This window comes from Ailuropoda melanoleuca, chromosome 2, assembly GCF_002007445.2.
Source record: "Ailuropoda melanoleuca isolate Jingjing chromosome 2, ASM200744v2, whole genome shotgun sequence".
Taxonomy (NCBI): domain Eukaryota; kingdom Metazoa; phylum Chordata; class Mammalia; order Carnivora; family Ursidae; genus Ailuropoda; species Ailuropoda melanoleuca.
Genome location: NC_048219.1, coordinates 17,412,225 through 17,433,294, shown reverse-complemented (window position 1 = coordinate 17,433,294; position 21,070 = coordinate 17,412,225). Strand labels below are relative to the sequence as shown.

The 21,070-nt window shown below is 39.6% G+C and overlaps 2 protein-coding genes across 10 annotated transcripts in view; both read right to left on the bottom strand.

Annotated features, from left to right (window-relative positions):
• ZNF684 (zinc finger protein 684) overlaps nucleotides 1–19,332 on the bottom strand; it is a 31,194-nt gene extending 11,862 nt beyond the window's left edge. For 2 of the 8 annotated variants that reach the window (XM_019793791.2, XM_034650120.1), the window contains exons 1-3: nucleotides 7,084–8,676; nucleotides 5,634–5,731; nucleotides 5,497–5,535 (exon numbers count right to left, since the gene is read on the bottom strand). In XM_019793791.2, the coding sequence (XP_019649350.1) occupies nucleotides 5,497–5,511 (15 nt within the window). In that variant the 5' untranslated portion in view covers nucleotides 5,512–5,535; nucleotides 5,634–5,731; nucleotides 7,084–8,676. Of the gene's footprint in view, nucleotides 1–5,496; nucleotides 5,536–5,633; nucleotides 5,732–6,743; nucleotides 6,832–7,083; nucleotides 8,677–19,163 lie in introns of those variants that run through there. The other 6 variants (XM_019793789.2, XM_019793788.2, XM_019793787.2 and 3 more) reach the window with 6 other exon arrangements.
• Nucleotides 14,141–19,933, bottom strand: EXO5 (exonuclease 5). 2 transcript variants are annotated; one of them, XM_019793786.2, is made up of 3 exons: nucleotides 19,878–19,933; nucleotides 19,253–19,330; nucleotides 14,141–15,692 (listed from the first exon to the last, which is right to left on the bottom strand). In XM_019793786.2, the coding sequence occupies exon 3, from the start codon at nucleotides 15,670–15,672 to the stop codon at nucleotides 14,527–14,529; it is 1,146 nt and encodes a 381-aa protein (XP_019649345.1). In that variant the 5' UTR covers nucleotides 15,673–15,692; nucleotides 19,253–19,330; nucleotides 19,878–19,933; the 3' UTR covers nucleotides 14,141–14,526. The 2 variants fall into 2 exon arrangements, with proteins under 2 accessions (XP_019649345.1, XP_019649344.1); XM_019793785.2 differs by lacking the exon at nucleotides 19,878–19,933 and having other exon boundaries at nucleotides 19,164–19,296.
• Nucleotides 19,934–21,070: the final 1,137 nt, after the last annotated feature.

The following is a 21,070-nucleotide window of genomic DNA, read 5'->3' as shown; positions in this document are numbered from 1 at the left end:
TCCTAGTTCTTATGTTCCATAGATGAGAGAAATCATATGATAATTGTCTTTCTCTGCTTGACTTATTTCACTTAGCATTATCTCCTCCAGTGCCGTCCATGTTGCAGCAAATGTTGAGAATTCGTTCTTTCTGATAGCTGAGTAATATTCCATTGTATATATGGACCACAGCTTCTTAATCCAGTCATCTGTTGAAGGGCATCTCGGCTCCTTCCATGATTTGGCTATTGTGGACAATGCAGCTATGAACATTGGGGTGCATATGGCCCTTCTCTTTACTACGTCTGTATCTTTGGGGTAAACACCCAGTAGTGCAATGGCTGGGTCATAGGGTAGTTCAATTTTTAACTTTTTAAGGGACCTCCACACTGTTTTCCAGAGTGGCTGTACCAACTTGCATTCCCACCAACAATGTAGGAGGGATCCCCTTTCTCCACATCCTCTCCAACAATTGTTGTTTCTTGCCTTGTCTATCTTTGCCATTCTAACTGGCGTAAGGTGGTATCTCAGTGTGGTTTTGATTTGAATTTCCCTGATGGCTAATGATTTTGAACATTTTTTCATGTGTCTGTTAGCCATTTGTATGTCTTCATTGGAAAAGTGTCTGTTCATATCTTCTGCCCATTTTATGATTTGTTTATTTGTTTCTCGTGTATTGAGTTTGAGAAGTTCTTTGTAGATCTTGGATACCAGTCCTTTATCTGTGGTGTCCTTTGCAAATATATTCTCCCATTCCGTGGGCTGTCTCTTAGTTTTTTTGACTGTTTCCTTGGCTGTGCAGAAGCTCTTTATCCTGATAAAGTCCCATAAGTTCATTTTATCTTTTATTTCTCTTGCCTTTGGAGATGTGTCGTGAAAAAGGTTGCTCTGGCCGATGTCATAGAAGTTGTTGCCTATGTTCTCCTCTAGAATTTTGATGGATTCCTGTCTCACATTGAGGTCTTTCATCCATTTGGAGTTTATTTTTGTGTATGGTGTGAGAGAGTGGTCAAGTTTCATTCTTTTGCATGTAGCTGTCCAATTTTCCCAGCACCATTTATTGAAGAGACTGTCTTTTTTCCACCGGATGTTTTTTCCTGCTTTATCAAAGATTAGTTGCCCAAAGAGCCGAGGGTCCATTTCTGGGTTCTCTATTCTGTTCCATTGGTCGATGTGTCTGTTTTTGTGCCAGTACCATGCTGTCTTTGTGATCACAGCTTTGTAGTACAGCTCGAAATCCGGCATTGTGATGCCCCCAGCTTTGTTTTTCCTTTTCAACAGTTCCTTGGAGATTCGGGGCCTTTTCTGGTTCCATACAAATTTAAGGACTATTTGTTCCAGTTCTTTGAAAAATGTCCTCGGTATTTTGATCGGGATAGCATTGAAAGTGTAGATTGCTCTGGGTAGTATGGACATTTTAACTATGTTAATTCTTCCAATCCATGAGCATGGAATATTTTTCCATCTTTTTATGTCTTCCTCAATATCTTTCAAAAGTGATCTATAGTTTCTAGGATATAGGTCCTTTACGTCTCTGGTTAAGTTAATTCCAAGGTAACGTATGGTTTTTGGTGTTATTGTAAATGGGATGGATTCCCTAATTTCTCTTTCTTCAGTCTCGTTATTCGTGTATAGAAATGCAACTGATTTCTGGGCATTGATTTTGTATCCTGCCACCTTACTGAATTGTTCTATAACTTCTAATAGTTTGGGAGTGGATTCCTTTGGGTTTTCCATATAGAGTATCATGTCATCTGCAAAGAGAGACAGTTTGACTTCTTCTTTGCCGATTTGGATACCTTTGATCCCTTTTTGTCTTCTGATTGCTGTTGCAAGGACTTCTAGTACTATGTTGAATAATAGTGGCGAGAGTGGGCATCCTTGTCGTGTTCCTGATCTTAAGGGAAAGGCTTCCAGCTTTTCCCCATTGAGAATAATGCTTGCAGTAGGCTTTTCATAGATGGCTTTTATGAGATTGAGAAATGTACCCTCTATTCCTACACTCTGAAGGGTTTTAATCAGGAAAGGATGCTGTATTTTGTCAAATGCTTTTTCTGCATCAATTGAGAGGATCATATGGTTCCTGAGTCTTTTCTTGTTGATATGATGTATCACATTGATTGATTTGCGAGTGTTGAACCATGCTTGCATCCCAGGGATGAATCCCACTTGGTCATGATGGATAATCCTTTTAATGTACTGTTGGATTCTATTAGCAAGGATCTTGTTGAGAATTTTGGCCTGCATATTCATTAGGGAAATTGGTCTGTAATTCTCCTTTTTGATGGGGTCTTTGCCTGGTTTGGGGATCAAGGTAATACTGGCCTCATAGAATGAGTTTGGTAGCTTTCCTAAGTATATACTCAAGAAAACTGAAAATATATGCCCACATAAAAACCTATACACAAATGTTCACAAAGAAGTATTCATCAAAGTGAAAACAATATGAGTATCCATCAGCTGATGAACAGATGGATAAACAAAATGAAGTATATCCATATAACGCAATATTGCTTGGCATACATGTAACATCGATGACCCTTGAAAACACTGTGCGAGGTAAAAGCAGCTAGTCAAAAAAAATCACATATTGTACTGTCCTAGTTACATTAAATGTTCAGAAAATGCAAATCCATAGAAACAGAAAACAAATTAGGGCTGGGAGATGGGAGGAACAGGGAATGACTGCTAAAACAGGGTTTCTTTTGAGGTAATGAAAATATTCTAAAGTTAGATAGTGGAGATGGTTTTAATGACTAGACTAAAAACCACAAAGTTGTATATACTTTAAATGGGTCAATCTGTAATATTTGAATTATGTCTCAATAAAATTATTTAAAATATGCTTCTATGTCCTTCCTTAATTCACTCTTAAAATGTTTAATAAGGACCTACCAGACACTGTACTAGTGATACAAAAAAGAATAAAGGTATTACTGGTCTCAGAGATATTACAATCTAATAGACCAACAAAGTAAATATATAACTTAGAAGGGCTATAAGGTTAACATGTCAGACTCATGTGACCATAATAAAATAGAAAATAAGGACTCTTTTTTACATGATAAAATATATCCTCTCAACCATACAGCCAAAATCTTTAACTAACTTAAGCTGAAATTAAAAAGACATGTAGTTACATGTCTATCACAAAGAGATAGTTAAGACCATAGAGAACAGGAGTCAGCAAACTACAACCCATACACTGGCCTGCTGCTTTTGTAAATAAAATGTTACTGGAACATTTATACCCATTCATTTACTTCAGCTGCAAAGTCAGAGTTGAGTAGTTGCCACAGAGGCTATATGGCCTTCAAGCCTAAAATATTTACTATCTGGCCCTTTAAAAAGTTAGGAGACTAGCTAGGGTTTGTCCCATGAATGCATAGGTATTTCAGTATTAAGAAATGTACTAGAAATTCTCTAAATTGCTGTATTAAAGAAGACAAAATATATTATTTTATCAACAGGTATTTTAAAAAACATATATGGAAAAAAGTTTCCAATTTATGAAAATCTTAACAAGCTAAAAAAATTTAACTTGATTAAAAACAACAAAAAACAAAACAAAACAAAAAACCACCCAACCATCTACCAAAATACAAGAGAAAATAATGAAACACTGGAAACATTCCCATTAAAATTGGAACAAAAAAGATATTGGCTAGTAATTACATTGAAAATTATAGTTCCTAGAAGTCCTGTCCATTTCAATAAGGCAAGAAAAAAAACTGAAGACATACACATTGAGCAGTAAGGAACAACACTCCATTTGAAGCATATATGACTGTCTACCTAAAAAAAATCTAAGAACCAATTAAAAAATTCTTGGACTTAATAAAAGTCCTGTAAGTTGACATAAAGTCAAATAGATAAATGCATATTTTCCGATACACCAAAATAGCCAATTAGAAAATATAATGGAAAAAGATCCATCCCATTCTCAACAGCAACCTAAACCATATGTAAGAATTAACATTACAAGGGGCGCCTGGGTGGCACAGCGGTTAAGCGTCTGCCTTCTGCTCAGGGCGTGATCCCAGCGTTCTGGGATCGAGCCCCACATCAGGCTCTTCTGCTATGAGCCTGCTTCTTCCTCTCCCACTCCCCCTGCTTGTGTTCCCTCTCTCGCTGGCTGTCTCTCTCTCTGTCAAATAAATAAATAAAATCTTTAAAAAAAAAAAAGAATTAACATTACAAGAAAGTACAAGAATTATAATACTAAACCTATAAAAATGTAAAGAAGGACCTATAAGAAAAATTGAACAGAGAATACATTATTGAAAAGTTATGAATTCTCTACAAATCAATGTAAAAGTATACTTCAATCACAATTAAAACACATAATATACTCCATTATAGAGCCTGACAACTGAACGGAGATTACATTATTGAAAAGTTATGAATTCTCTACAAATCAATGTAAAAGTATACTTCAATCACAATTAAAACACATAATATACTCCATTATAGAGCCTGACAACTGAACGGAGATTACATTATTGAAAAGTTATGAATTCTCTACAAATCAATGTAAAAGTATACTTCAATCACAATTAAAACACATAATATACTCCATTATAGAGCCTGACAACTGAACGGAGATTACATTATTGAAAAGTTATGAATTCTCTACAAATCAATGTAAAAGTATACTTCAATCACAATTAAAACACATAATATACTCCATTATAGAGCCTGACAACTGAACGGAGATTACATTATTGAAAAGTTATGAATTCTCTACAAATCAATGTAAAAGTATACTTCAATCACAATTAAAACACATAATATACTCCATTATAGAGCCTGACAACTGAACGGAGATTACATTATTGAAAAGTTATGAATTCTCTACAAATCAATGTAAAAGTATACTTCAATCACAATTAAAACACATAATATACTCCATTATAGAGCCTGACAACTGATTCTAAAATTCACACGGAAGAGAAAATGCTCAAGAATACCAGGAGAATCTGGAAAAAGGTACAAGGTTTACTTATGGTTCCAGAAGAATATTAGAAAGGCTATGTACCTGAACTTACAAATTGAGTTCATATAGTGCTGCTTATTGGCACTCTTTCTCTCCTTCCTCTGGGAAACACTTTAAGAAAGTCATAGGAAATGTGTTATATTTATCACAGGGTTGTTGCTGTGAATGTTATTTCTAGCACTATCTCTATGAAAACCCATTATAAGATTTTTTTTTCAGAGAATTGAATCAGGAATATCTCCACTCATCTGAGGAATTATTTTGCTTCATCCTCACAGATAATACCAATATTTTAACTGGTTGGCTATCCATTTTCTATGATTGCTATAAAGACTAGGTACACACATGCAGCTCAAATTTATTCCAACTAAGTGCAGACCCTGTGACCTGGATATCAACTTATCAATTTTCTAAATTTCCTTTTGGACTTGATCTATTCAATCCGCATTTTCCCTATCTATACATTTCCTTTTTATATAGATTTTTGAGATATTTAAATGATGAATAAATGGATACATTACCTGGAAGTTGATCATTTTCTGCAGCTCTTACACAGAGATCTATGAATGTAAAAATGGGAAAAAAGAATAGAAAGGCATGAAAAACCAGGAAGCAATGTAGAAAAGAAAAGAAGCACTATCAGAAAAGAAGGACTCACACTGCAGCTTCAGTAAATGTCACCTAGTGGGAGAACGATGATTCTAGGAGACGTCAGAAAAGTCCATATTTTATAAGCACCAAACTCTACCGGTGGTTCTGTTATGAATATATGAAGGTTGGGTAAGTATGCTATACATTTCTGTCCTGCTGATCTAACAGCAAGTTGTTAATCTTTGAACCAGTGACATTTTTTTCTCCCAAAATCTATCCTAAGAAAATAATAATAAATGAATTAAAAGACTAACTAAAAGCTTGGTCTCTGAAACTCGGTATCTCTGGAACTCTGTGCTCTGAAGCTGTGATAAGAGAGCTCAAATTAGGTTAGGTTTTCTCTAGCAGGCTGGACCCAGGAATTTTTTTTTAAAGCTGGAGCACCTTCAGTTTAAACTCTAAATCAATCTCTCTCTCTCCCCCCGCCCCCGGAAATTCACCATTTCCTACGAGCCTAGTATCGGTTTTTTAAAATTCCAACAAGCTTTGCCTTTTAGAAAGGCTAAAATATGCAAAAGGGACTCACAGCTTTATTTACACAGTCCTCACTGGATGATCTGCAGATTCAGCAGAGGCCCTTTCTTAAAAAGAAGACTACGAATCGAAATTTACTTAGCATTCATTGCTCAAGTATTTCAGAAGGAGAATAAACCCAACTCTGCTTTCTTCACAGGATGCTATCTTGCAAAAAAAGAATAAAATCTGGAGCACAGCATAAGGAATACAATGATACTGTAATAGGCACATAGGGGTACAGATGGTAACTACACTTGTGGTGAACATAGCATAATGTATAAACTTGTCAAATCACTAAGCTGTCCATCTGAAACTAATGTAACATTGTGTGTCAACTATACTCAAAAGAAGAAGAGGAGGATGAGGAGGAGGAGAAAGAGAAGGAAGAAAATTTGGTGAAAAATCATCTGGGTTTGAATCTCAGCTCTTCCCCTTAGTAAGCTGTCAGTCTAAAGCAAATAACCTCTCTCTCAGCTTCAGTTAATTCATATGCAAAATGGAGAGAAGACTTACTTCAGATTATTGTTGTGAAAATACACTAAGAAGAGAACATAGCAGTTTCTCTAGAAATGCTTTCTTCCTAGATCCCTTTTAATATTACCTTTTGCAGGCTCTGGCAGGGCCAATGATGTTCTTGTAACCAGGAAAGGTACAGCTTGATGCACATATTCCTACACAGTCATCTCTACCTACAAGAGCACCAATGCAAACTGAGCCAGCCCCAGCCCCACCCGGAATCTGGGAACCCACTAAGTGGTAGTCAGACCCTTCTCTTGCTCTCTCTGAACTACTCCAGAATTGGACAGGACTCACACGCCCAAACACCGAATCACCGCACGTGGGGATTGTGAAGTTTTATCTTCGGTTGGGTAAGCCAATAAACTGGTCCCTGTCTTTCTCCCCGCCCATCCCTTACGTCCCCAGGCTCTCCAGAGTCATACCTGCCTTTTCCCGTCACGCTCCCAAATTTGCTTCTAAGAGATCAGGTTACAGAGCTCTCCTAGAGACTCGGCTCTCACCTCCCTCGCGGCAGGTTGGGAGATTACGGAATACCGGCTACCGCCCCACTGCGCGTGTGCGGGAGTAACTGACTCCCAGGTTCCCAGGTCCCTCCGCGGTGCAGGCCATTCATAGGGAACTACATTTCCTATAAGGCCTGTGGACCTCGTTCCCGGAAGGCGTCAGAAGCATCCGCCTCTTTGCGGAGAGATTCCTGGGTTGGTTTCTCTGAGGCTTCCTTGAGAGCGGAGCCCATTTATAAAAGGGAGGTGTATATATCATTTTCGTTAAAAAATATAAAAGACATCAGAATTTTTAAGAACTGGAAAATCTAAATCAGCGGTGTAAGATAATAATCTACCCTTAGTTTAGTTTCTTCTAGCAATGCGCCAGCTTCAGTCCCTACAACGGAGATGAAGAGGACCCAAGAAAGAAGACGAAGAAGCGATAATGTGTGAGACAGACTTAAAAGTAGAAGAGTTTGGATCTGCGACATCAAGGGAAGAAAATGTTTCGAGAGGTGGAGAGTGATCCACTGTGTTAAATGCTAGTGATAAGTAAGATAATAACTAAGAATTGACCATTGGATTGTGGAAGCTGTTAAAACGTGCCGGTTTTGTGTGGTAGTAGAAGTTTGATTAAATCTGATAAGAATCTGATAAGAGTGGGATGAAAGAATGGGAAGAGAGGAAGTGTAGAAAGCAAATATAGACAGTACTTTTAAGAAGTTTGGTTTTTTAAAGATGAGTAGAAAAAGAAAGCTGTCATTGCATATGGATTTGGGGTCCAGATTTTTTTTTTAAGCTAGAAGAAATTATAGTATGTATGCTAATTAAAATGATACCGGAGAAGGGGAAAATGACAATATGGGAGACATGGGACAGTTGCAGGAAGAAAGTCCTTGAGAAAAGGGATGGAATCCAGTACACATTGGAAGGATCAGTTGTGCGTATGGACCATTAATCTATTGAAATAAAAAGGGAGCCAGAATTTATAGCTACAGAGGCAGATAGGCATACAGATTTGGTGGTGGGAGAATCAGGATGTCCTTTTCTGAGTGCTTCCATTTTCTCAGTGAAATAGGAAGCTGAAAATGTAGATAGGGAGAAGGTATTGGAGGTTTGAGGTGAGAACAGAAATACAGTATTACATTGATTCTAATACACTTTTCATATTTCAACATCTGCGAAATTGCTTTCTTACAAATGTTGGCATGCCATAGTTTAACCGGCAGCATTTTTTTTCTTTTTTAGAGTATGCGAAATATTTATGTATTTTATAGCCAATGGCATCTGAGATTCTAATGAGAGTTATTTAGGAATGTCGGAGAGTGAATGGATTAAGGAAATATAGTACTATTCCTCAGTAGCAATAAGTGCCCACTTGATATTAGTAGCCATTGGCTTTACTGGCATTTTCAATGTCATAAAAACATATTTTTATATCTCATCTTTTAAAAACATCCTTTTGGGGCACCTGGCTGGCTTAGTCGGTTAAGTGTCTGCCTTTGGCTCCAGTCATGACCTCAGGGTCCTGGGATCAAGCCTCACATTAGGCCCCTGCTCAGTGGTGTGTCTGCTTCTCCCTCTCCCTCTGCCCCTCCCCCCCACGTGTGTGTGTGTGTGTGTGTGTGTGTGTGTGTGTGTGTGTGCGCGCGCGCGCGCTCGAGCGCACTCACGCGTGCTCTTTCTCTCTCTCTCATAAATAAGTAAAATATTTTTTAAAAATTTTAAAAGTTAAAACATCTTTTCTTGGGGCGCCTGGGTGGCTCAGTCAGTTAAGTGTCCGACTCTTAATCTCAGCTCAGGTCTTGATCTCAGGGTCATGAGTTCAAGCCCGGTGTTGGGCTCCACACTGGGTGGGTATGGAGTCTACGTAAAAAAAAAAAAAAGAAAAAAATTCATTCTTGATCTGTAGCCCACTTGAGCAATTGCACCATTTCCTAACTTTCCTTCATAGAAAAATTTTTCTTAAGAGTTGTTTCTTCTTGCTGCCTATGTTTTCTCTCACCTCCAATTCTCTCTGCAGTCCACTCGAATGGCTTCTTGACTCTGCTCTCTTGAAACTGATCTTGTAAAGTTACCAATGAAATTCCAATTCTGTCCTCATTATATTTGACCTCAACAGCATTCAACATAATTAAAACACTTTCTTATTTTGGTTTCTAGAACATCTCAAAAAAGCTAGTTTCTCCCATTTCACTAAGACTACCTCTGTATTTCCTTTACTAAAACTCTTCCTCTGTTCCACCTCCAAATGTTTGAATACTCAAGGGTTTGACCTTGGGACTTTTCTTTCTGAAATTTTCCTCTAAATGATCTCATTTGGTCTCATGACTTTAAATACCATTTACGTGATGATGACTGAAAAATCTTTATCTCCAGCTTTCACCTCTCCCCTGAGGAGCAGACCCTTAATTCCTTACACCTACCTGAAATCTCCCCTTAAATATCTAAAAGTCACCTCCAACTTCACATGTCCAAACTGATTAATTCCTGCCTACTCCCATCCCCCAATCTAGCACTTCTAGTTCAATAAATACACCATCACCACCTCATTACTCAAGCAAAAATTTAGGAGCCATCCTTGATTTCTCTTATTCCTTTTCCTTTCTTTCTCTCATTGTATATATTCTATGAAAGCACAGGTTTTTGTTTTGCAATATTGTAACTTATAATAAGAAATACATATTTCCTCTTCATCCCCATTTCTAGCTCAGAGCTCCTAAAACTCTTCAAATCTCCTAAGTGATAATGGTGTCTTTTGTTATATTAATGAAGTGACTTTTGGACTGTTGCCTAAGGATGGGGTTGAAGTAGTTGAAGAAAAGCACAAAAATTTTCTCAGTATTGAAAGAAAATGATGAGAATAAAATAATGAGAAAAATTAGGAGATACAGGAAGTATATATAATAGAAATACATGCAACAGTTTCCAGAAAAAGAAAATAGAACAGAGAAGCAATAACCCAGAGAACCAATAGTTGAAAAAATTTTTAACAGAAGTATTTTCTTTCTTATGTTTTAATGTATTTTTCAATGAGCATGTATTATTTAATATGGTGGGAAAATCCATCATAGAGGAAATTAAAAGACATGCAATAAACTGGCTTTTAAGAACATTTTAAAGGATTAAAATCCTCATTAAAAATGGACAGTGAATATAAGCAATTTTTAGAGGAAGTACGAATTACCAATAAACAACAGATATTCAGCTTCCCAGCTTATTGAATAGTGCAATTTAAAACAATACCGAATTGGGGTGTCTGGGTGGCTCAGTTGAGCATCTGCCTTCGGCTCAGATCATGATTCCAGGGTCCTGAGATTGATCCCTGTGTCTCCCTCCCTACTCAGTGGGGAGCCTGCTTCTCTCCCTCTCCCTCTGCCCCTCCCCCACTCGCTCTCATTCTAAAATAAATCTTTTTTTAAAAAAAGAATTATAATACTAGTGTTAGGAAGAACATACATGTTTATGTACTTTTCTGGAAAATAATTTGAGTTAACTCAAATTATTATGATGATAATAACAATAAGTATAAAAGACCTTTGCTTTGGGGTTCCTAGAGTCTAAAGGTATATTTCTGCAGGGCAATCTGGATCCAGGTGTATTTTAAATGTGCACATCTCCTATCCCAAAATGTCTAGGCCTAAGAAAAAGAGGGAGAAAATCAGAAAAAGATTTGCAGTATCAATGTACATAGACTGTGTACATTTATGTGTCTGTATCTATTGTTGTATATGCCTATTGAGAAGGGACAGTTAAGTGATGAATATTATACCCATACAATGAAATACTATATTATCCAGCTAGTGATATACTAATATGAAAATATGCACCTGATAAAACTTGACTTGAACAAGCATGTCACAGAGGATTTTTTTGTGTCTAATTACATACACCCCACTACATACCTATTTGTTTTATATGTAAATATATATTGATATAGCCATAAAAACATATTGACGAACCTTATCAACTTCTTATCAATGGTTATTTTGGGGTTGATTACTAGGTGTGTATATGAGAGCAACTTTTATCTTCTACTTTATATATTATTATAGTGTTTATAGTAGGAGAAGATAGGAAATAACTTAAGAGTGTGTGTGTGTGTGTGTGTGTGTATACACACACACACACACATATACAGGCCTGGTTAAACAACGGTGTATCTTTACAATGTAATCCTTTGCAGCTGCTAAAAGAAAGGAGGTAAACTATAAATTCTAACGTGAAACAACTCCAAAAAAAATTGATAAGCAAGGTGTCTTGAAGTAAGAAAATATATCTTAAATAAGACACGAAAAGCACTAATACGGCACTGAAACATTAAAATCTTGTTCATCAAAAGACACCATAATAAAGTAAAAAGACAAGCCACAGATTGGAAAAAGATACTCTCAATAAAGATATCCAATGAACGTTGTGATTATTAGAGTCCTTAATGAAGGAGAGTGGAAGTGAAGCTCAGTGGAATTGGAGAAACAGGCTAGGATGATGATTCTTAGCTTACTTTTGCCCCACACTCAGATTCTGCTTAAGGGGCCTAATCAGTATTTCTAGGATACTGAACTGGAATTCAATACAGCTCATCTTTCACTTCATCCAGTTTGTCAGTGCTCGGAGCCTCCTTCTTTTCCCATGTCAACAGGACGTCTCTGCATTTTCTGCTTCTACATTTGAGGGGCTGACAACCATACGACCTGGTGGACTGATATCACTACAGTATTTCCAAACAGATACTGAGGGACAGATTGCACTCTCTGCCCTCCCTTGCAGCTAGCTATGACCAAGTGGCCAAGTTTTGGCCAGTGGGATGTATCTGGAAACAGTGGTGCAAATTTCAAAACTGTCTCCAACATGATGCCCTTTTCTTTCACCCTTATGCTTAGTATGTATGGGTGACTGGAACCTGGGCAGCTGTTTTGGACTATGAAGTAGGAAGATACCTCTTGATGTTAGAGAAACAGAGAGAAGGAATCTGGGTTCCTGACACGAGTGCTACATCAGACCTAGACTATATTTAGAGTTTTTTGTCATAAGTGAAATAAATTTCTATTTTGTTTAACCACTACTGTTTCGGCAATTTCTACTATAAACAGTTGAATCTAGTCCTAATTAAAATAGTCAACCCAGGGGCACCTGGGTGGCTCAGTTGTTAAGCGTCTGCCTTCAGCTCAGGGCGTGATCCCGGAGTCCTGGGATTGAGCCCCGCATCAGGCTTCTCCGCTGGGAGCCTGCTTCTTCCTCTCCCACTCCCCCCACTTGTGTTCCCTCTCTCGCTGGCTGTTTCTGTCAAATAAATAAATAAAATCTTAAAAAAAAAAAAAAGTCAACCAATTCTCTGGCCCAGGAAGCCAATTTTTTAAAAATCAAGAAACAGCTTTGTTATGATGTCTCTTTTCATTTACCCACTCACTGAACCAATATCCAAGAGGTCCATAATTTGGAGTACAGATACCTTTAGGCAGAATTTCCAAGGGAGAGATAACATTATTAGCCATATGGAGGCTGCGAACCAGGGAAGCATTTGCTGTAGAGAACAGCATCAATGATTCTGGGGTATCCCTACAAACGTCTCGACTTATCTTGTGAGAAACCATAAAGCGATGACAAGGAGATGTTAACTTAAAATAAGGATTTGAGAGCTCAGGATATTACTGAATTACAGAACTACTGAATTCTGACAATGTCATTGTCTGAAACCAAGTGATTTTTCTTTTCCCTCTTTTTGAAGTTTCTAGTGTAACGAAGATGATGCCAACAGAACTCTGAGCAAGTTGTTTTCTTGAAGACCATTAATACTGTTTATCCTATAAAGTCCAGTTTACTTACTATGCCCCCAGTTTGATTCCAAACTTCCTAGGGCCTTGAATAACATACAGTGTAGGAGGCTTAACAACAGCAAGAAATACTTTACAGAATAATGGTTAAGAGCATAAGCACTGCAGTCATATTTATCTAGGCTGGAGTCTCCCACTTTCAAACTGTAGGATCTTGGGCAAGTTTTGGAAGCCTTCTAAGCCTCAATTCCCTCACCAGGAATAATAACGGATACATAGATTTAATCATAAAAGTGCTTAGCACAATGCCTGGCACATATCACTCATTCAGTAAATGAGAAAGAGTTATTATCATAAGATTCCTATTGTCCATAAGAAAAGTTAAATGTGTAGCTCAGAACATCTCCAGAGGTAATCTACTATAAGTGTCCAGGTTTTACCAGTTCATGTAGAACATGGAGTCACATTAACAATATTCACCATGTTCTGCTGGTTCTTGACCTTCTAGTTCATATGGAAACCCCACCCCTGTCAACTCTTCTCCTCCCTCCATCTACTTATGCAAATTCTCCAGTAGTGTCTGCATAAACAAGCCATCTCCTTCCAGGTGATATCCGTTTCGTTCCTTCCTCTGGCCTCAGGGCTCCATCGCCTTCTAAAATGAGATTCCTCTCCACCAACTTCACATTTTCCTTAAAATGTTTTTAATTTTGTTGGTTCTCCCTTTATAAAAAGGGCACCATACTGTATGTAACCTTTGGGGACTTATCTTTTCACTTAATATTGTGCTAAGATTCACCCGTGCTGTTGCATGTCATTGGCTGCCATACATCATCCACAGTCTTCTGGATACCTTCTAGGTTTAGGTTTTGCTATTGTGAAAGTACTACAAAGTATACTCTTGTTCATATGTGTAAGAGCTTCTATTGGCCTATCCCTAGGAGGGGTATTGTAAGGTGTGAATGTTACGTGTTACTTCATATATTTTTTATATCTAATGTTTTCATTTTTTATGATCTCCTACTCGGGCTTCATTTTCCCTTATTTCTTTGAGCATATTTATCATGCTTATTTTAAATTCTTGGAGTGCTCATTCCACTAATTCTCCTTCAGAAATATGTTTATGCTATGTACTTGAAGGCTTGGAATAATATACACACAACTATTTCTAGTGGTCATCTTTGAAGGATTGAGATTACAAAAAAAAACATCAGTTCCACTGACCTGGACAGCACTTCATTTTATTATAGGAAATGTAGAAAGCTTTGACTAAGAAAAAATGGGGAAGAGACTTAAGAGAAACTTCAAAGTCTTCTTAGGAAAGCAATGATTGCTGAAGGACACCTTTTGCTCCAGCCATGATGAGCAATTGTCTTCTTGGCAATTCACAGCGAAGTTCCAGAGACCATCTAATCCCAGATTCCTCCCACTCACCCCTGAACCTAGGTCATGATTTGAGTGGTTAGAATTTGAGGAAATATGTTTCATAACCAAAATGAGAACACTCTCCAGGAAAGCCAAGCTCAAAGACTGGTCCTCTTTTATTCTGCTGAGGACATTAGGAGCAGGAAGGAGCAAAGTTCCCGAAGAAGGCGTACCGTTCTGCTCATTTCACTTTTTTGGTTTGCGGCTCGAGAGTGCAGCTGGGCATCCCACCGCCCTTCCTCCACTCACAGATATCTGCATAGTTACATGTCCGGCACTTCCAAGCCTCCTCCACATCAACCCCTTGAGGCTCTCGGTGGCCCATCCAGTAGGCCATATAGTGCTGCACTTTGCCTTTCACCTCCTTCTCTTCGAAGGCCACAGTCTCTGTGCCCAGCACAGTGGCAGTCTCTTGGTGGATATATTCAATCCTCAGGACATCAATAACTGGGAGGTCAGACAGTGTTAGAGACAAGAAGACTAGCTCCATGAGGTCACCCAAGGACTTCACAGAGAAGCCTCCCTGCCGAGCATGCCTCAGCACTGAAGGTCCCAGTGGCTTGTCTGGACATAATTTTGTGTGGTGGATTAGGCTAGCGCTGGTCACTTTTCCTTGAACCATGGCATCAAAGATATATTTGTATAGGCTGACTTGAAAACGGTCTTTTGTTTTCTGGGCTTCCAGAGGGAGCATAGGGCGCCTGCGTGTCTTGAGTTCAGCCAGTTCCAGCTCCCCCTTGGCTGTATAGCGCAGCTCATCAATTACTCCAACGAGCAGCACACCCTCCACTTCTCCAAACACTGGAAACTCTCTGGTGCGTCCTTCTGACTGCAAGACAGGAATCATTGATAATATATTCAGAAACTTAACTGCCCAAGCGTCTTCTTTGGTAGTGATGGGGATAGTCACAAGATCATGAACTTCTAGTTCTCTAGCTAGGTGGATGCTGGCACCAGTGTCCAAAACAGTTGCCTTCTCAGGAGCCAAGAAACCAGGAAGCTCCTTCTCATATACCATGTGCTGTTCACACCAGTCCTGAGCAGACAGGTCAGTAACATACAAATATTTAAGATGGAATCGCTCCATAGGTGGTGAGACATCCAATCTTCTTTTCAACTTTGGTAAGTTTATGAGCTTGCCATCCTTCCCAGGGAGTTCAGAAGAAGGGCCAGGCTTGCTAAGTGAAGCACTTGACTCTTGAGTATCTTCCAGGTCCAGATACTCTAGAAACTCTGAGTCACTCAAGTCTGAGAACCCTGAGGCCTCTGCTGACACCTCTTCTGCTGACACCTCTTCCGCTGACACCTCTTCCCCAGTCTCTGCCATGGTACAAAGCCCTGCATATACTGTGAAAGAAATGTGTTACCCAAATAAAAAATTTCTCCAAAGCACTGTCAAATTCTAATAAGGTTAAAAGAATCATCTATTTACAATCTTTAAAGAAGCCTATTTTTTTTTTTTAAAGATTTTATTTATTTGACAGAGATAGAGACAGCCAGCAAGAGAGGGAACACAAGCAGGGGGAGTGGGAGAGGAAGAAGCAGGCCCATAGCGGAGGAGCCTGATGTGGGGCTCGATCCCATAACGCCGGGATCACGCCCTGAGCCGAAGGCATACGCTTAACCGCTGTGCCACCCAGGCGCCCCTAAAGAAGCCTATTTTTTTAATTTAAATTCCATTAACCAACATATAGTACATCATTAGTTTCAGATGTAGTGTTCAATAATAGAATCCTATCTATTTATGACCAATTAGTAATGTAACAGAGTTGCCTTGGCCTTAATTTCTTCCTTTAAAAGGAGATTTGAGGTTTGCCTTTTCTGCTTAAAAATTCTACTGACTGGGGACATTATTTCATTATTTTAAGTGAGTATAGATCTTTGTAAATGTTGGAGCAATGCTGGTAAAACCACGTCCACTTCTATGATTCCTTCGATACAAAGTCCTCGACTAGGAAAACAAAACTCAATTACAAACTGTTCCTTGAGAAAAATCAGCTCCATAATGACTGTTTTTAAACGCAGCTCTCAGGAACACAGTACAGCAAAATTTAAAGACGAACTATAGATAAATACAAATAGATCTGCTCACCCACAAATTAATGGCATGAAGTAATAAGAGAGGATGTTCACAGCAACATGTGGAAATCAGCTGCTTTTTATATTTGAGATACATCAAGGAAATGGCAAGGAGGAAAAGTTCCTGGTGGGGTCTACTTTACCCTTACAGACTTTATAAACTACCCTCCTAACATTACAGAAATTGGTGTTTCCCACTAAGTTTATTTTTTCCTTCCACAAGAAATTAGTTTATGATGGAAAATATCTGTCACTAAGCACTATAAAATATCACTGTATTTGCTATAATAGTGAATATTTTATTGTGCAGTTATTGAGTGCTAGACACCAAGCCAAGTGCTTCACATCCAATACCTCACTACTCGACTGCGGGACAGGGACTCTCTTTAAAATTTTTACTGCAAGAAATTACACATATACAGAGAAATAGAACAATGAACACTTAAATACATTCCATGTAGATTAGTAACTGCTGACATGTTGCTGTATTTGCATCTTTCACGTGCGCATTTTTTTGGCTATTTTATCTTGGCTATTTTAAAGTAAATAATAGATATCATAACATTTCAGGTATAAATGCTTCAGCATACATTTCTAGATAAGGACATTCTCCTACATTAACTACAATATTGTTATCACATCTAACAAAATTAATAATTCCCTAATACTACCATCCACACTCAAATTTCCCCAACTGCCCTAAAATGTCTTGGATAGCTTTTCTTTAAACCAGGAAACAAAGACCACACATTATGTTTGATTTGCTTTGTCTCTCAAACATTTTTAATCCTAAGAAACTAGGCAAATTATCTTGTAAAGATACTCTTTTTAAGCCTTCTTCCTAACCTCACATATCTAATCTAGCACAGAGACAAGACAAAACAAAAGAAAGTATGACCAGTCCACCAGTATTTGACTTTGAGTGCCAGGAAAATAATCTAATACAGAATTTAAACTGATTGAGGTAACCATGAGCCAAGTTTTCTCTTTGCTAACCTAATAAGCAATGAATAAGCAATGAATAAATTGAATGCACCAACTCCCATATTAAAAGCTTAAGAACTGATACCTTGAAAACGGTATTAATATAGTTATGGTTGTAATTAACTCATTTTTAAATAGTCTGAATGTCCTTAATGAAAGAAAACATATACACAGCTGGAAGGAATGTTATTTACAATGAACAAAAGTAATCCAATGTGGAGACTTCTGCTTATAACCCATAAAGTTATTGCTTTATAGGATACTTTAATAGTAATAAAACACAGAAGCTACACATTTGTACAAGTGTCTTAAATTATAAATGTGCCTTAGATGATGACAGCTTCAAAATGAGTAATGTTACTTAGACTATGAAGTCCCTGAAAGTTGGAGAGATCTTTCCCCTCTGTCAAGAAACTGAAGTTAAATGGCAATTAACATGTACATTTGGGGTGTTTCCGACCCCCTACCCCAGTGGGAGGGCACTAAATCCAAATCAACTGCCTTGAAAATATATTTTTTTCAAATATTTAGACCTGGGCTGTCCAATATGTCCATCAGCCACATGTGGCTATTTAAATTAACTAAAATAAAAAAAAATTTTAAACTCAATTTCTCTGTTGCATTAGGCACATTTCAAGGGCTCAACAGCTACATGTGGCTAGTGGGTACTACATCATAAGGCAAAGATACAGAACATTTCCCTGACCACAGAAAGTTCTACTGGATAGTACTGTTTTAGATTAACTCATGTGTGACTATTAACTCCCAAAAAGAGTAAGCTCCTGAAAGGTATGGACTTTGTACTTGTTTTACATACTGAGAACAGGGCAGCCTTCAGCAGGTTAAGCGAAATGTTTTGTAGAGAAGACACAAAAAGGGGGCATTCTCTACAGAATTATTCATCTAAAAGAAGAAAACAATACACTGGTGATGGACAATTTAGATTCAGATGTGTTGCCTGGACTTTCCTATGCAGAAAAAAGCCAGGCAAGAGCACGATGCAGTGCATGCACTGTGTCCTTAATGCAAGTTTGTATCTTTCTGACACGAGATGATTTTACATGGCACAAAGGTCAACATTTTTAGACGTAGCTCAGAATATAAAACTATTAGAGTTTCCAACAAATGTACAATTTCATAGAGAGTGTTTCTTAGAAAAAGTTTGTAATTTAAATAAATGAAAGTTAAAAATTTAAACTAGGAAAATAACAACACAGGTAGTACATAGGAATGACAACAACTATTAGGTGGTAAGTGAACGAAACGAAATGTTCAGGAAATATCAGCAGTACCAGTATCAAGAGTCGGGTCCTATGGATCTAGATTCCAAACCTTATCGTGACTCGGTCAGTAGTATTTAGTAGGATGCTACTTGCATTATGAGTACTCCTGGGCAAGTGTTTCCTTTTCCTGAAGTTACTGACTTAGAGTACCCCTTCCAACCCTACTCAGCTACTCAAAATAATGATAAAACATTATATACGTACTAACATTCAACAAATGTGGATCTCCTTCCCCTTCCCACGGAAGAGTCAGATTCCCTCTGACAAACGAGATTAGACTTTAGGAGAAAGGAAACTTCTACTCCCCCGGGACTTGGCTGATCTTTCTCCTCACCAGGAAGCGCAGAATGCTAAAATGACACAGCTAGGGGAGAAGAAAGGAGCCCTGAAAATGCAGGTCTGCACTTAAGAATCCAGATTAGCAACTCTGCGCTGTGCTGTGGTAGCACGGGGCCTGTTGGTCCTTTCTCACCTGCCCAGTCCCTCACATTGCGGCATTTCCTCCTCTCTGATCCACTCGGCACAAGCTGTTGTCCATCCCAGACGCTAGGTAATGCTTGCCTCTCTCCTGGATCAAATTCTCCACGACTTCGTTTTCCCCACAATCCGGATGTAGTTACTTAATCCCATCTTTGCTCCCTGCAATCAAAAGAGTCAAAAATAACCAAAGTCTCCCGGAAGCTCCAAGATCGGTTCCCTTTCCCAGCCCCAAACCTCAGCCCAGGTGCTCAGCAGGGACCTCAGGTGAGAGGCTTTTCTTCTCGGATGGGTTCCTGCTGCCCGTGGGACTGCCACGACCTTCACCCTCAACATCCTGACTTGTTTTGCGCAGCCCGGACTCGTGGGCTCCGAGAGCGCTTGCCCTCAGCCGGGACCATTCCAAGAGACCCAAACCACTGCCGTCGGCCCAGGAATTCCACGTCGGCCCTCAAGTTTACTGAGCACTCCCTACAACGTCTTGGAGGAATCGGAAATGACAGCGAGGGGTCGGCCTCGGGAAGGTGGTCCCAGTGGACCTCCGCGAAAGGTCCAGAAACCACAGGAGCCTGTTATGAGAAGGCAGCCACGACAAGCCGCTGCCCGGGCTGCTCCCAGCCAGGCACCGCGGCGGCAGCGGGGACAGACCCCTGCGATCCACACCGCAGCCCCTCAACTCCCCACCCCCATCCGCCGGCCTTGCCCTCACCTTAGCTACTCCTCCGAACCCCGGCTCGGGGGCTCCGAACTCCTCTTCCCGGTTCCGCCGCGGCCTCGGAGCCGCTCCCGGACTCTGCCCCGCACCAGCACGCGAAGCTTGAGCAGAGAGCTCTCTGCTGAGGGGCTGCCCCAGCCGCGGGCGGAACGCACACCCAGAATGCTCAGCGGCCTTCCGAGACCCGCCCCCTCCCAGAGGCCTCCGCGGCGCCTCCTGGTCCTCGCGAGTCCCCGGCCGGAGCGGACGCTCTCTCGCGGCGGGGCGAGCAGGCGGCTAAGGTGAGGAGCCACCTGGGGGCAGGTCGTCCCCGGGCGCCTCTGGCTGTGCGTGTGGCTTAATTCGGGACGGAACTGCGCTGTCGCTCACCCGGAAGCTCTCACTGCGGCGGGGCTAGCGGCTGCCTCCAAGCCAGGGGCCGGGAGAGATGTGGGCGCGTCCCCCTCCCCCCGTGCGCCGGCCTCTGTCCGTTCGTGCGGCGGTCTTGGCTTTGTCTCTCTTGGATCCCGCACCACCTCTGCTCCTCGCGCCAGCCTTCCCAGCGGAGAACAACCACGAGCTCTCTTTGCAAAGATGCTGGTGCCCGGCTTTTAACCTTTTTAACCTTTATAACACAGCTATATTCTGAAGTATTGAAAAGATACGTCATCGTTAGATAAAAAACAGAAAAGTGACAGGTCCTTTCCAAATACACTCCCATGCCCCCTTCCTGAGGAAACACGCTGGCCTGACTTTTAGGACAGTCATTTCCTTGCTTTTCTTTACAGTTTTATCACATATGGGAAACTTCATTTACAATAAATGTGGCATCACCTAGCAACGGAGAAAAGATGGTCTTTTCAATGAAGGTTCTGTGACGATAGGGTATCCTTATGAAAAAAATATATGAAATGAGACCGCTTACCTTCCTCACAAAAATCAATTCCAAGAGTATTAAAGTCCTCAACGTGAAAAGATAAACTAGAAAGCTTTTATAGTATAATATTGTTTGGACTTCAAAATAGGCAAAGATTTCTTAAAACAGAGAATAGTAGAAAGGACAGTTGGGGAAATTAAATGGGACTTGTATATTAGATAATAGTATCTATCATTTTTAAGGGCCCTGGGTGTGATAATGATTTTGTGGTTGTGTAGGAAAATGTCCTTCATCTTAGAAATAGGAAAGTTGAACTCTGGAAAACAGTGTG

What these genes read in the sequence shown, in the direction of transcription:
- EXO5 (XM_019793786.2), bottom strand. Translation starts at nt 15,672, where the DNA reads ATGGCAGAGACTGGGGAAGAGGTGTCAGCGGAAGAGGTGTCAGCAGAA.